Here is a 16009-nt window from a genome sequence, read left to right on the forward strand (position 1 = left end):
GCTATTTACTTTGAGTAACATACACATTTGTCGTAATTATATTTGCAGGTGAGCAAAATTTCTTTTGAACTTTTATCTGTCCCAAAGCTAAGAAGGTTGATAACCACTGGGTTGGAGTAAGGCGATTAAATTGACCCGCTAAACTACACTATGCTGATAACAACCTGAAGAGATTCATCCTGTCCGCGCGAAAAGCGTATCAAAATTGAATACCCTCATATATGTCAATTGGGCTGGCCTCGCGGGGTAAGGACATTGTGCACGTCACAGCGAAATTATTCATTGAACGTTTGCAAAATTAATCATCCCCAATGTACGACATGCTAATTTGGAAAACGTCCGGATAACAAAAGACTTATTCTAAATCATTCATTACCGCCCGACGCGTATCGAGATCACTGATTGAATAGTTACAGAATCTGGCTCCGCCGATCTACATTTGTGATTTCCGCACGCGGTCAGAGCATAATTTGGTGGATATGCTGGTAAATACTCACGATTCTGTCACGAGCAAAGTTTCTGCGAAGAATACCCGGATCTGAGCTCTCTAACGTTATTAGTAACGATCGCAAACTTCTTCTCAAGGCCACACCGCGGTCTTGTAGGCCCTGCGATAATTGTAATAGGGGATTTGTTTTGCGGGTTGCGTAGCGGTAAAGGCTCGTTCGAGTGCGCTGTGTTTTGCTTCTCTTGTAGCCTGGCTCTATCCGTGTATTGTGATACTTGATTTATGGATGATATATAGTTTCTCATAAATGTAGGAACAGAAATCAAAATTTATGCGGCTGATGCCATTGACATGACATGACGCTAAGTTAAATTCATATTTACTGAGTTAATGTATGGAGATCGTACTGTTAGATCCGAGTCACAGAGAAGTTTACCGATATCAATTGCGTTCCTAAGATTAGAAGAGATATTGGGATCAAGCCCTTGATCAAATTCGCTTGGCGACCGGCGTTAAGGCACCCTCAATCTTATCAATTGGCAAGAATGCGTTTGAGAATTCTTGAAGTTTCCAATTCCGTGTTAGCGACCAATTGGCAGAATATAGACATTCGGTATTGCTAGAAAGATGTCGCATTATCGCAGTGCATTAATGACATTAAGAACCATTGTTTATTTATTAAAGGTGGTCGATGTTGTGGGAAATAAATTGTAACGTATGATTGAGAATAGATTACTATCGAGTATCGAATAGCGGGCATGACATCACATGCTGTTGATGAATAAACCTGGTTGACGATTATCGAACATAGTTTCAAAGAAAGATTATCATCGCAACGTATATAACATCGATAAGTTGGCTTTAGACTCATTCTGATGGTTCGAAATGATAAAATTAGGAAACTAGCGACAGATACTTCTGGAATGTGATTTTTGGTAACTGCAATCCGCGCACTTTACTGGTCCGAAAACCGGAAATACAATGAACTCTGAGAAAACATAGCTTTCGCGTTGTTTCGCTTCAATCGACACTTGGCGGCGTGGCGCATAGATTCGGTATAGGCAACAGTCCGAAACTTCTACTCTTGACTGAATCATTCACGATTTTTATCGCCGCTCGCGGGCTGTCTGGGTAGCGTCGGGCTCTATCGAAAGTGTATTATCGTTGTCTTCTTTATAGAAAGATAGTGAAAAAATGGCAATCTGAGTAAGGTGGTCGAAATCACAGCTGTTTTGCTCGGCGGTTCATCATAGTTTGGTTGAGTTAGATTATTTTTAAGTTTTTGGATTGATCAGACTGGAATTAAGATTTCTGAATTTAACACACTATGGCATATTCGAAGGTGCAGATTGTCTGGTGTAGTCATGTTATTAGTCGGCCTCGGGCCGGGCACTGCAGTAGATCAGTTTAAATATGGCCGCCGCTTACGCACGCCAGCGTTCGTACTCAGTCGATGAAATAGGCGCCTCCGCGCACAGGCCCAGTCTAATCGAACAGTGCGCCCAAAAGAGCGCTAGCACGCGCGATAAAATCGCAAGGAGAAAGAAAATAGAATATGCCTCCCTCCCTTGCCTGTCGCCGACAGACAAGGCGCCGTCCCTCTCGAGCCTGCACCGGGAAGCAAAACAGCGCGCGAAGCACAAGAAAATGCAGGAGTTGCAGCATCAACACGAACAAGCCAAGCTTGAAAAGAAAATACGGCGCCGCCGGAAATGGTCTTCCGGAGAGATGGCCACTCGCTCCGGACACCTCATGAGAAACGTAGCCACTAGGATACGATCGTTCTTCGACACCAAGGTACACGGCGATTATGGCGATCTGAAACCCCAGGCTTTTTCGCGTCGCTTCGCCGGAACGCGCGCATTTTGTATCGGTAACCGACCTCGTAAATATCGGATAACTGTGTGCACTGTGCATCCTATCTCGTGTGATCAGTTCGTTCGTGTATTTAGAATTTTAATCAATTCAAAACACCAACTTGTTTTGCGATAGAATGAAAAGATAACATGGTATCGACACCGCTGATATTAGTCGTTTATATCAAGCACTTACACAACTAGAAGATATTCAATTTTTCAATCTAGTTATCCAAGTCTGACCACCTTGGCCGTGAACAGGTAAATAAGAGGCGTGGACAGTCGGCAGTAATCGTGATCAATCTGCTGTAATCTCTACTACTTATCGATTGGTAATTATTAATTATTAAAACATATAGGGATATTATCATGGATTGGCGCTTTTTGCGCGTTCATACAGTGCCGTTTGTTATATCGGTACGTCTCCATATTGTATTAATTTTGTTGGATAATGGGGGAACTGTTTTAATCACGTTCTTTTTAGTTTTGAGCTTTGAGGCGGGTCGGCGGCGAGCGGGATAAAACCGCGGCATCGGGGACAATATAATTAAACAACGTGCATTACCAAAACGGATTTACAAACATGCCGTAATAAGAGACGGATCAATTTTCTCAGCTGGCTCATGGCCACGATAATCCGTCGGGCAGATTCAGCTATCATCGATACAATGACAGAAATGCGACTGCGCGATTCACATCGCATCGCCGCGTAACCATATCAATACAACTGTTCGCGCTGTTATTTTTGACGCACAAAACACATAACCTTCTGTTGGCTATCTTGCGCCTGTCTTGAATAGACGGGATACATGTGCTTATTCAGAGCCTATTCACTGATGATCACTGTGACACCGTGTCGGAATTGTGCGCGTGATTGGAAGGCGATTTTATCATGGGTGATTTTGTTAAATCCTATCAAATTTCGGCTATTGTTGCAACGCGCGACTGTCAACTGTCAGCATATTGGTACCATTCCCGTGCCCTCTATAGCGGATTCATGCCGCATGTCAAACGGTATGAAGTTGTATGCGGGTGCTTCCGGCAATGTTATGTCCCGGGGCGTGTTGCGCTGTGTTTTGTGTACACATCGCGTGTTGTTTTATAGAATATGGCGGGGAATCAGTGTATCTTACTCGGATTTGGATTTTGGAAAATGTATTGAAATTGCATTTTAATCTTCGCGTTTTTCGACCAATCTTTTTGAATTTATACATCTGTTGTTTATGTAAGAAGCGAGCTTCTGTGATTTGGTGTGATTTACGCGGTTCATGTGCGGTTGGCCAATCGGCCTTCATCATTGGTTTATTAGCAATTTTTATCAGTTCAATACACCACAAAAAATGCGATACAATGAATAGACAGGAAGATGTCGAAGCGACTTGGATTTGTCAATGGAATCGGACACCCACCTTGGCCTAGGCGTAGTAAAGAGGAGGCATGCACACTGAATGAAAGTAAAGAATACAGTATAGAAAAAGAAAGCGACAAGAAATAGGGCGGCATGTCATTGGAAGCCTACGATGTATCAAAGCACTCTGCCTTTTCCAACTGCGGTTTGAAGCGGTATATGGAAATAATTTCGTGGTCTGATCGTTATTAACCCCATTTGCCCCCAATCGTGTCTGATGATAGGCTGGATAAAAGGATACGGCATTTTGCATGCAATTTCAAATTTATCAGAATACCGCTTTTCATAAAGCAATTTGGTCGAACCAAACAATTTCTGAATTTAGAATGCATTCTTAACATCGTTATTGAAACTTAATCGTCGTTTGAACGCTAATGACATTGCCTTGACAGGCCAGATTTAGCTCTAATATGGCTTGGTAACCATACGGTTGTGTATATAATACACTATAAATAATAATAACACTAATATTATGATATGATATAATAATGATAATAATGACCAAAGATGTATATTCGTCCACAAAGTTATTTGCAATTTATTCAAGTCGTGTTTTTACGTGATCAGTATTGTTACGTAAGTTGCAGCGTCGATTGTCACCATTATTTTTTCCCACGTTGTCTTTACTGGTTAAATTCCTTCTGGGGTGCGCACCTAGCAGAGCATCGTGATTATGTAACTATAACTCAGGTATCTCGTATTGCTGGATCGCACCTTCATCCGCGAAATATTTTTGTTTCAGACTTACATCGTCCTCAACAAGCAAGGCACCACGTTTCGATTCAGCGAGTCCAAATCCCTCTTCCTATTCAACCAGCAAAGCCGCGTCCGACAGTCTTGCATCAACCTCTTCATCCGTCCCATGTTTTCCCACTTCATCATGCTCGTGATTTTGGCTAATTGCGCGTGCATGATGTTAGCCGAGCCTCCGGCCTGGATCGAAACGCATCTGGAGTGAGTAATGGCATCGTTAATTTGCGTGCTTGTAACGGGCCGTATATACTGATGTACGATCTTTGCTCCGAACCTTGTAAGTCGTCAAAAGCCTAATATTAGATATTCTAATTACCTCCACGCAGAGATTAAGGCTGTTCCTATTAAACTTTCAACAATAATTGCTACTCATTTCGAGCTTAAATACAGCCTGCGAGTTTACGGCGTGCGTGTAATACACACAGCGCTAAGTGCTTGCACGTTTTTAAAATTCCCTGCAAGACATGGCTTTTTATGCTTCAGTAGTAGTACAGCAGTATCCGTGGTATTGTGACATTCGCATGTTTCGTAAAATCGCTTTGTGATTCGCCAATGTTGTTTGTCTGCGTCTGGCTGGTTGAGAACAAATTAAAAAGGACAAGTGACGTAATAGGTGTTGATTGCTACGTTTCTTTTTGTGTACGTAATTTGTCAGAAGTGTGCTCTGCGTGCAAAGGAGATTCGTGCTACCGAGCGGCTCGTGATATATCATTGTGACGCGTGCTCATAATATTAGTGGAAACGACAGATACGTTTCGACAGCTTGATACAGTACTTTTGCGAGTGTGCCGCATGCAATATTGATCGAATGCCATTCGTGTATTCACAATACGCAAGCTCACACGAATCTTTATGGGAGAAAGTACTACTCTTTTTTTGACCTGTGAATCACGGGTAACAATGTCAACAACATGTAAGCAACAGGCATATTGCATATTTTTATAATTTCATATTTTCTAGGCGTATACCTGTTCTGATGAATATAATTTTTACACAAGCGATTCGGTAATGGACAGAATTTAGTCGGTAGGTGTTGCCTGAAAAAGGACAATCCACTTGAACTCGATTCAATATACGGCGGAATAATTTGGTTTCCAACATATGTAATCTTCAATTGCACGTTTCCTGATGAGGACAATCATTATCGGAATGCACGTGTTGTTGTTTTGATACTCATGGTGTTTTGATGGACTATACTATGGTAGTTTTACACCTTGTCGGTATTTCTTATTGTGATTCCTGATCTGCCGACATGTATAACCTACACAAGAGACGCTCTGCTATGTTTTCTTGCATCAATTTTTAGTGGCATTTGTCATTTGCGTAAGTCGTGACGATGCACCCTGCAGTTTCGAGTATAACCACCCCGAGCGGATATTCTTGACCTATCCTAATATTTTGAAACTATTTACTTGAGTAGTTGTCAAATTTTCATTTTATACTCGCACTTGGAATAATTTCGACATTTCCTGCAAATTTCTTGCCATGTGTAATTTCGTAGAAATCTACGTTGCTACTATTGCGTATACTTGTGTGTAGGGTTGCATTTAAAACAAAATCTATTTAAAGCAAACATGTTTAAAACAAGGCTCTTGTTTAAAACATGTTTTTTTTTAAGCCATGACGTCACGAATTTTCAACTGTGACGTCATGGTGGATTGGCTTTGACAATTGAAAATATAGGGCAAATACAGCTCATATGACGAAATACCTACCTACTATAGCTGTTTCATCGACAGTTTTGAAGGTTCCAACCATCCCATATCGTAAACGTCTGCTATATCGGGTGGTAATGGTCCGTAGGCTCCTACAACAGTATTTACACAATTATGGCATAATTATACAACTTAAAAAAACTCATTTTTATTAAAAAGGGCTTCAATTTAAATGTAAACCTATTACTTGTGTACCAAAAATGACTACCTCTGAGCATACTATCCGGAAGCTATTCGCTAGTTTGGATAAGTCTTCCTTCAACGCGGTCACAGAATATACCTTGTAAGGCAGATTGCGTCATCGCCATAATCACTGCTTGTGACCCAAGAAGTACTTTCGACGTCTTTACTCAAAATGATGCGACGACGCAAGCGCGACGTTAAACTGTGACATTTCGTCGTTGGTGAAGCCTCGCCAGACTAGTGCTAACAACTGGATTTTCAAGATGCGTAACTAGAACTGGAAACTGCAACTAATTACCTTTAAAGATGCGCAACTAAATAACGAAAGAACCTTACTAGTTTTAATTCCGAGGCAACTCCTTCATTTTAATTTTATCGGAATTGCATCGGTTACTGGAGATCGAATAATCGAATAATCGTTTCAAAAGGACGGGGTTTCGACCAGATAACCCACCCTCTGGCTAGAACACTGTTCGTACTGATGGCTCTGGGCCATAATCGGGTGCATTAACATCATAAAACAGAGTACCGGCATCACGATTCATACGAAATAGCGACACTTGTTTTGTAGTTGTTCGGAAACTAATTTTTGCGTAACTAGAACTACTCAATTTAAAGTTTTGCGACTAGAATTTAAGCTAGAACTACTACAAAACCAGTAGTTAGATGATGGTAAACTAAAATAACTAGATTGGCTGTTTGGGCAAGTTTGAACCGCGCGCCTTTCGTTTTTAGATATGTTTTCACCGCGATCTACTGTTTCGAGGCGGCCGTGAAGATTGTCGGGCGCGGGTTCGTCCTGCATCGCTTCGCGTACCTGAGAGATCCCTGGAACTGGCTGGACTTCCTTGTTATCTTATTCGCGTGAGTGCCTTTATCTCGTTGAGGCGGGTAATTTGCAGTTAGGAGCGGATAGAAATAGTTCTCATTCAAGTATAGATAGGGGAAAAGGAAAGACTTGGAGTAGTTTTTCAATCAAACTCAGACCTTGGTCTCTAGAAAACGGGGCTCTGAAACATTTTCACTGCGGGCACCTTCAAGTTTGTGGGTGGTTACGTACACCACCAAAATTTCAGAAGCCGATGGCCAAAGTAAGAAGACAGGTATTCCCTTCGCCGCCCAATCCTGATTCAGGGTATCTGACATTTTAAAAGCTACCCGATGTTTAAAAAAGGGTCTCCACTTTGTTGTTTGTGATCCTATCTCGATGTTGTCTATTTCGTGTCCTAAAACGCTACCATGGTGACTAAAAAAGGTCATCGGTCATCAAACAAGCTAAATAGTGGCTAGATGAGGTATGCAATTCCACCCACGACGTCATTGCGAAGGAGTAATGTGGTTTCGCAGTTGATAATGCGTTTCAACATTGCCGTTTCACGGACCCAAAAGAAGTTCGGCTCTGCGAGACGTGCAAATAAGAGTCATGTATGTATTAGACCTCCTTATATAGTTGGTGATGCAATATTATAGCATCAGGTAGCATCAGACAGCATGAACAATGGCCTTTACACCAGACCTAACCTGATGAGAAATAGATAAACTGTTTTGCTGCACTGTTCCTCAGCAAAAGTAGGATTACCTCCCAAGGGTATAAACGCGGGAGCGAGGTGTTGCGTATGCGTTCCGAAACATCCAAGTCGAAGTAGAGTGCCGGTGACTGTTGACAGTGGTCAGGTGCGATAGCATCGGGTGGATTGGAAATATTATGAATTATACATAATCCACTTGAACCTGTGCTTTCAGTAAACACAAGTTTCCTGCTTGACGCGCTGGAAGCCGTAATGCATTAGCAGTGAGGTCGCGTTGTCCTTTTTGAGTGGGCGAAATTTAATCGCTCGTAAAGATGGCTTAATCCTATCATATGGAAACTCATGCTACTTGCCATTCAATTGTTGATTATGTGTATCGCTGAGCGTAGAACGTCCGAAGTCCTTTACGTCTTTGTGACTGTTTCCTTTCGGCGGGTACACGCTGAACTGTCTTTTCCGCGATATGGATTGGTGTATGAAGTGGACAGTGATATTAGTCATTGCGACATCGTGGTGACGCGATAATTTCAGGCCGATTTCCATAAACGATAGCCCTGTGTCGTAAATGGCAATGTAGATTGTACACGATAACCGATTTATTGATGAATATTTTAGCTTCTGCAACAACGACATAAAAACGCAAGTCCGCACAATAAAAAAGACACTCCACGTCGCAAGTGTCATAGGTGTCAACATAAAGCAAGTTCTGGTTTTAGTAGGTGCTAAGCAGGTAAATAGTTGATCAGATCTGATAAGTCTGGTATAGTAATGCCCATTAGGATAGTTACAAAAAAGTATTTCCAAATCTTTTCCGCTATTCGATGCGAAATTAATAAAAACTTTGCACACCAAATTTGCTCAATTTTAACTGGTAGATGTGAAGCTGCAGGAGTTGAAAAAATTATAATTTTTTTCAAATTTGACTGTTAACCTCATGAAATTGTCAAGTTGTCTGAAAAAACGATGGTAAAAATTTTTGCTCACTTCCAACTGGGAGAAGCGAAGCTATTGCAGTTGAAAATTTTGGATCCGCAAAAATAACATTGACGGTGGGTAATCCCAGAATTAACTATGAAAAACTCAAATAACTTCGCTTCTACGGGTAGTAATTGATACCCATCATTTTTGAAATTTTCCAAATTTTGGACAATCCTACTGACTATATTTTTGAAGATTGCACCAATTTGTTGTGTCGTGAGTCATTCTGCGTTAGTCGGTAAGGTGCGCCCTGCTATTTCGAAATTTGCCAACTTCAATGTACTATTAGAAGTATGCGGCGTCCCTACCTAATTTACTTTTTGCAAATACGTATTCTTGAGTAGCCTGCATTTAAAGTCATAGTTTTCTACTTCCAAGCCGTTTTTGAAATGTCTTGGAAATTTCTGCGATTACTGCTTTGGCGGACTCTGCTGTCGACCGATTTTGGTAAGAATGTATTGTTTACATCAGTTTTCTCAGAAATTCCTCCTGATCGATAGGAACTCTTTTTAAAATATCGGTCGATGTTTCTACGGTCTTTGATACCGATATTCCCCCTATTTCCAGAATTGGTACTGAGATTATGAAAGCAACCATGCCGGACGACAGCGACCTGGGCCAGTTCTCCGTGCTGCGGGCCTTCCGAGTACTGCGCGCTTTAAAGACCATGTCCGTCGTGCCAGGTGCGTCACGGTTTTGTCGCCGACCTCTAGATGTAATTAGCGTGTCTTTGTCCGTTACGTGCCTAACTAGCAATATGGCAGTCCTGTCTTCAAGGGTGTCTTCAAAGATTCTCACCAGCCTAAAAACAAAGGCTTTTTCGTTGCCGAATTAGTAGCGAAGAGTCCGCTACATTCAATTACGCAACGCGCGCGAACAAAGGCTTGTCTGGCATCGCTCAATTAGCGCTTCTATCCGCGCTGCGTACGCGAACTGAATCCGAAACCGCCAACATGATATGATAATTAATCGGACGTTGGCTAATGCGATCGGCTCGGAATGCTAATTACAGCTGACCGCGTTTTTTTCGGAGAAGATTTCAGGCCTTTTCTATTGACTCGGCGATGTGGCCGCTATATGGTGGGTCTCGCGATGCGTAATTACGTACGGTAGGACAATGCGTGACTTTGGTGTCGTGTAAGCGGCCGTTTGCGTAATGCTTTAGAAGTCGTTGCGTTGGGGTGTGGAACGACTTTCGCTGATTGGTGTAGGAGTGGGGATGCGTCGGTGCGACGCTGCCGCCAATTGTTTTGAGGATACGAGCCGAATTTGTAAGTCCTGGCCATTTATGGCCATTTACTATTTATTCTTTGTAGATCTAGAGCCATAACATTTCCTTTTAGTTTGGCACAAATGACTACTTTAGGAAAATTTGCAAGCATTCGGATTGCGAGCATATTCACCTCCAATCCGAATTTTCACCCGGCTTTCACACCTATGCGTCTATACACTTTTCTCGATAATTATAAACAATCCAGAGAATTGCAATACTTATGCAATAAACACATACTCTATGAATATGGCTTATATCGTGTCCGTCATAGGCTGCTGTGACCTGTTTAGACTAATTCACTTACTAGTATTACATCATGAGTCTTAATTTTACGCGACCGCAATACATTGTAGATACCTCTGGTAAGCGCTACACGGGGGAATGTTCTTTCTGAATTGAAATCACATTGAGAATCATTACAACTCACTACTGAATATTCCTGTGGTATTTTCTTCCGCACAATTAGTCCATCTCGCCATCACGAGTGGTTACGAAGTGTGTTTTGGGTCTACAGCGTGGTTGGAAGTTGTGAAGTCGAAATGACAATGAAGTATGGTATCGGCCATAAATACTGCCTGTGACGGGAATACCAAATTTTCATTCAGACAGTCGCATCGGCCTCAATTATGCAAAACCTTATCCTATTTCTAATGAGTACTTCTTCGGGGTGGTCACACTGAAATCGGACGCATAAAATTGATATTCACCCGCGCCGTAGAGCCATTTGCGAGGCCGATGATTGAAGCGTACCTGAATCGGCGTCTCCGCTCAAATATTTGAATTGTGCATATTTTGACGCCTATAACGCGCCATTTCACGCCGGACGATGTGAAATTTAATAACGCCAACTTTCCCACCTGGAATATATGAGTATAGCCCTGCTAGGCGAAAAATATATTATTTAACTAAGGTGTCTCCGATCTCTCATCGCCCGCCGCTCGCTACGAAAAAAACAAGGCTCTGGTGTCGACTGAACTTATTTGCGAAAATGTTGTAGTCACTATTTAAATGCAACTCACTTGTATCGTCTCAAACGACTGTGACGTCGCCTTGGTGACGGACGTTGAGGGTGCTAAGTGGCCGACACTTTTTGTTGTTTTTACGGACACTATGGATGGCACGTCTCGCTCGGCGGTGGACCGTGTCCCGTGCGGTTAATGAATATTTTGATATCAACCGTGCAGTTGCTTCTTTGATGCTGGTGCTGTTCGGTTCCGTGTCTATTAGCGTAAAGGGAGGTCGGATTTTCGACGGGAAAGAATGCTATGGAATACTATCGGCGTCTCTCCAGCAATTAAAATAGTCATCGTTGCTACTCGGGTACAAAAGCAGACGTAACGTTGTAAATTTCTACTTAGTACAAGTAGAAATAGCGTCTTCCAAGTTAATAAAGAGCAAATATTCTGAACGGACTGTTGCCTAAACAAAATGTTAAGTAGAAGTAGTTTATTTACAATCATAAGCAGTTGAGTAAGTAGTCCAAGTAGGCGAGTAGAAGTACACGTTACTGACCACCTCTGGGCTCCGGTCTATGCCCTGTTTGTCCTGACGCATTTCGGGTGGTCACTATCTCCACTCGATATTTGTTAGGTTGAAAACAAATGCGTTAATGGATCAATTGTAAATGATCACGATCAACACGACGCATTAGCAGTAAGTGAGAAATTGTGCTGAAACCCGACACCCAAGATATGCTGATAGAGGTTGCGTCAACCTACTTGAGGGAATTTGGTTTTAAACTGCCTTTATTTGAACAGCCATTGAAGTCAAAGTATTTCGTATTTGCACAATTTAGTCAAGGAAAAGTGACCCCGTAAGGACAGATTCGTAATAGCGAGATCGCCAACGGAATCCGGCCAACGGAGCGGCATGTCATGAGTCGGACTTTTGTCGGTCATCAATTGCTTTAGCATTAAATTTGTTTAATGTACCTTCGTCACAGTTTCTGCCATACTATAGTAGAGTAGTAGTAGGATAATGCGATATCTAATTAATGAGATTATTCATAAAAAGTTACTCAACTCGTAACTCCTATCTTGTCTGTCGCTTGCGTAGGCGCGCTACAAGCTTCATACATTTCGATCACATGCTAGGATTAATATATTGAACAATTATATAATTCGTATAATCCTTAATGCGTCTGCTCGGTTATACCGGTCAACGGGTGCATCTAAATTGCAATCTTTTTATTCACAAGTATCCTATGGTCTCTCTCTATATATAAATTTCCAGTGTGTAACCGATGCGATGAAAATACAATTTAAATGGTTCTCGCATATTAATTCATCAATATTGATGCCGGTGCCGCTCACCGATTCTATATACGTACCGGAGTCGGTCTCGTAGCTCGGGATCAAGTTTTCCGTCTCGTTCACGGTCGCGGAGTTTTAATTATTCATCAATTCACGCAAAGTTGGCATCCCCGTCTTGATAAGAATTCTATATCGGAGCGCAAATCAAATTTTGCCCGGATACTGGAAATAGAGCCTCGTCACGGTATAATTTCGGCATTACGGCGTCTAGTATAGTCTCAAGTGTGGATTGTGTAGTCGTGTGGAGTATACGGTCATTTAGGTTGTGCATGTGATGCTCTGCTGTATAGACCCGGATCAGAACTTGATGTGGTGGACTGTTTCAGTGACTAGGGGAGCATTGGGGTTGTTCGTTCCGGTCTTTGCCTTTCATTATGGCTCACTTGAATCGAGCGTTGAACTTTACACGAAACTAACAGTAAATTTAAGCTATCGCAGAGAGTCACGAAATGTTCCCCATAAACACGCAGTTTCATCATGATTTGGACAGGAGATATAGTTCGTACATTTCAACTGTGCGCTATTCCGCCCCAAGTAGAGTAGTTAGTGAGATTGTCAGGAGTTTTACCACGTGCCGCGATGAACAACGACTGGTGAGGGGTGAACAATGAGCATGCGTCACTTCATAACCCTAAAATGGGTCTCATGCGTAATCGTCGCATGCTCACGAATCCGTTAGAGAACCGGTAACAAACTGCTCCCCGTTACCAGCACCGTACACAAAGTCATAACCCATATTCCTTCTGCCAGGTCTCCGCGGGATCGTCAAAGCCCTGCTGCGGTCCATACGAGCCCTGCAAGATGCCGTGGCTCTTACCATGTTCTGCGTGTCCGTCTTCGCACTCATCGGCTACCAGCTCTTCCACGGCACCCTGCGTCACAAATGCGTGCTCAAACCAGGCTACATCGCCGACGGTCCGGACGCGTTGTACCTAGCCGATTGGGACGCGTCCAACACCACCTACCTAGCGGGCCCCGCCTTATTTCAATTCGACCCGGGCCGGACTACGCCGCCTTCCGTCGAATGGCATAATTTCACCAAAAATCGCGAAATTGACAAATATCTGCCCATGTCGCTAACGCCGCTTTTTTCATATCACATTAACGAGACTTGCTACGATTGCTACCCCGAATGGACCCCTTTTTATAACACTACGTGGACCGAACACGACACTAATTTAACGAAAAATATGTTCGCCACAATCCACCACCAGCTATTGAACGCTTCGTCCAGTTTTCGCCGTGATACGCAGTCAAAGTCGGCTTCGTGCGTAGATATTCTAAATGAATGCCTAGTGTCTAGCGATATGCGACTGTACACAAACAGCAGTAATTCCAGCTTAGTGCAGGAGATGCTACGATCCCAAGCCGACCCATACGGCCATTTTTACGAGACCGGTTGTGAATTTCTAAGCGGTAATTCCACGCGGAATTTAACATCGAGCGATTCGATATGCAATGTCTCAGTCACTGCGTACGCGGGAAATATTACCTGCATGTATGAAATCCTAGGCTTCAACCGGACTAACGACACGCTTTTGAGGTTTCATGAATGCTTCGACAACAACACGTGGATTAAAACACTCGCTTTCGGCAAGGAACGCGTGCAACGGTATGAAACACGTAAAACGGCGATATTTTACCGCTTGCATCCTGTCCCCGGCGGTTCTGCCGGAATGAGGGTGGACGAAGCGTTTCGCGGCGGAAAGTCGAACTTGATATTTGAGGAGTATGAGCGCGAGGCTATGACTAAGGCGGAACTGACGGATTGGAATTGCACTGACGAGCATTACCTCATGAGAGACGTGGACCGGGGGATGTATTTTTATCCGAACTCGTCGAACAGACCCACCGACGAGCCGCGCTACTGCAAGCTGGCGGACACGTATGTATTACTCTGTTTATAGCAGCAGTGGTTCCCAACCTTTTTCCACCCGCGTACCATTTCGAGGTTTTACGCAGTGCTCGCGTACCACCTACATAAGATACGCACGCCGAAGGCGGTAAAAAATGTTTCTACCGTGTTGAGTTGCTGAATACAGGGAAACAGAAGATAGCTGCCCAACGTGCCCATTTTAAGGCGCAGTATATGATTTCTGTAGTGGATCCATTTGGAATTCTTATGGTCAAATGTATCCAAACGAAATTTGATTAGGTAAGAATCCCAATGCTTTACGACTATAGATTTCTTCCCCGTAGGTCGTCATTGGCAGGGTTGCCCCTACCCACGACGACGACCTTACCACGAAGACGAAGGCTTCAAAAAACTAAAAATCAACCCCACCTGAACTAATAACTCCCTTCGGTCCAAAAAACAGAATCCACTCCTGTGCCACCTGGAAGACCTTCGCGTACCACTACGCGCACCACAGGTTGGGAACCACTGGTTTATAGATCATCATGTCTTTCGTGCTCACTGCTCAGCCTAGCATCGGTCGGACTAAAAATGGTTTTATGTTGAAACGGGTTTAAGGTTATGAATGACGGGTTTATTTTTTTCTGTTTTTGTCGATATCCTGGTTAACTATACAAATCAAGTTAATTGTTCGGGATGGAAATAAAATATCGTCGATGATTGAACGGACGCGGCGAGTTACCATGGCCCGATAGGAGGATGTATCGCGTTCGATTTGCCTAAGTGTACATTTGACACTTTTCACTGTATTGCTGCGATTGGGTACTTGACCCGTCGAATCATTTTCCAGGTTCACATTTACACATGAATACTAGAGATACTAATTTCAATGAATATAGACATATGTGATAATTTAATAATCAGCATTCAACTTCTCCTGCAGCCAATTTGCTCTTGTTATCATTAAGACATTCGTTGACTATATCAAATTTCCTATCTAATGAATTATATATCTTGAAATATCCCTGATATTACAGATTTTTAGCGATGCCGATATCTGGCAATATGGGTGTGCCGATGTATCATTCTCGCATATAGAGATAGATAACAATTTCCAATAATATAAATAATACACTTTCGTTCGAACTACGAGCAATATTTCTGTATATGAATTCACTAGAATGTGCGGGTAGCGCGAAGGCACTCATAGTTCCCATTCGCCGGACCGGAATATTTACATTGCTGACATTCATGCATCGTGGGAACGTCCGGGGTTGTTGCGGCGTTGTGACGCGACACGCATCGGCCGACTCATATAGTTTGCACGAATTTTTAAATCGCATCCCCGGCGAACCGTGACGTTGTTGTCATATTTAGTATAGAAAGCGTCTCGGACATGGAGCGTTGTTTATAACGCTTTGCCGTTCGTTCGATTGTTGGAAAACACAAGGGCTGTACTGTTGTCATGTTATGCGGTGACATATAGCGTGTAGGTTGCGTCCTATTGACAAACTGTTGCATTTTACGCACTGATAATAATAATTGGGACTGGGCACCACGATTCGAGTATCAATTGTAGCCGTTCGTCGAGTCGATTATCGAGAGTTGATTTTTCAGGTAACGAAAATAGTCGTCATCCTGCTACTAGTTACTCCGTCAACTAAAACAAAACATAATTTTTATACTACGTTCCCGCTGG

At 42.8% G+C, this 16009-nt stretch overlaps 1 protein-coding gene and 1 long non-coding RNA gene across 9 annotated transcripts in view; one reads left to right on the forward strand and one right to left on the reverse strand.

The window, feature by feature from the left end:
- Nucleotides 1-16009, forward strand: part of LOC145456857 (sodium channel protein type 4 subunit alpha B-like) — a 109360-nt gene that overhangs the window by 35020 nt on the left and 58331 nt on the right. For 7 of the 8 annotated variants that reach the window (XM_080334987.1, XM_080334985.1, XM_080334988.1 and 4 more), the window contains 4 exons: nucleotides 4455-4666; nucleotides 7099-7227; nucleotides 9438-9553; nucleotides 13206-14340. In XM_080334987.1, coding sequence (XP_080191113.1) covers nucleotides 4455-4666; nucleotides 7099-7227; nucleotides 9438-9553; nucleotides 13206-14340 — 1592 coding nt within the window. Of the gene's footprint in view, nucleotides 1-1230; nucleotides 2246-4454; nucleotides 4667-7098; nucleotides 7228-9437; nucleotides 9554-13205; nucleotides 14341-16009 lie in introns of those variants that run through there. The other variant, XM_080334991.1, reaches the window with a different exon arrangement.
- LOC145456867 (uncharacterized) lies at nucleotides 1789-4459 on the reverse strand. Its single transcript, XR_013920725.1, has 2 exons — nucleotides 3820-4459; nucleotides 1789-3593 (listed from the first exon to the last, which is right to left on the reverse strand). It is a non-coding gene; the product is annotated as an uncharacterized LOC145456867 (long non-coding RNA).

Source organism: Botryllus schlosseri, chromosome 15 (genome assembly GCF_051294905.1).
Source record: "Botryllus schlosseri isolate E-star chromosome 15, Bs_hap1, whole genome shotgun sequence".
Classification (NCBI taxonomy): domain Eukaryota; kingdom Metazoa; phylum Chordata; class Ascidiacea; order Stolidobranchia; family Styelidae; genus Botryllus; species Botryllus schlosseri.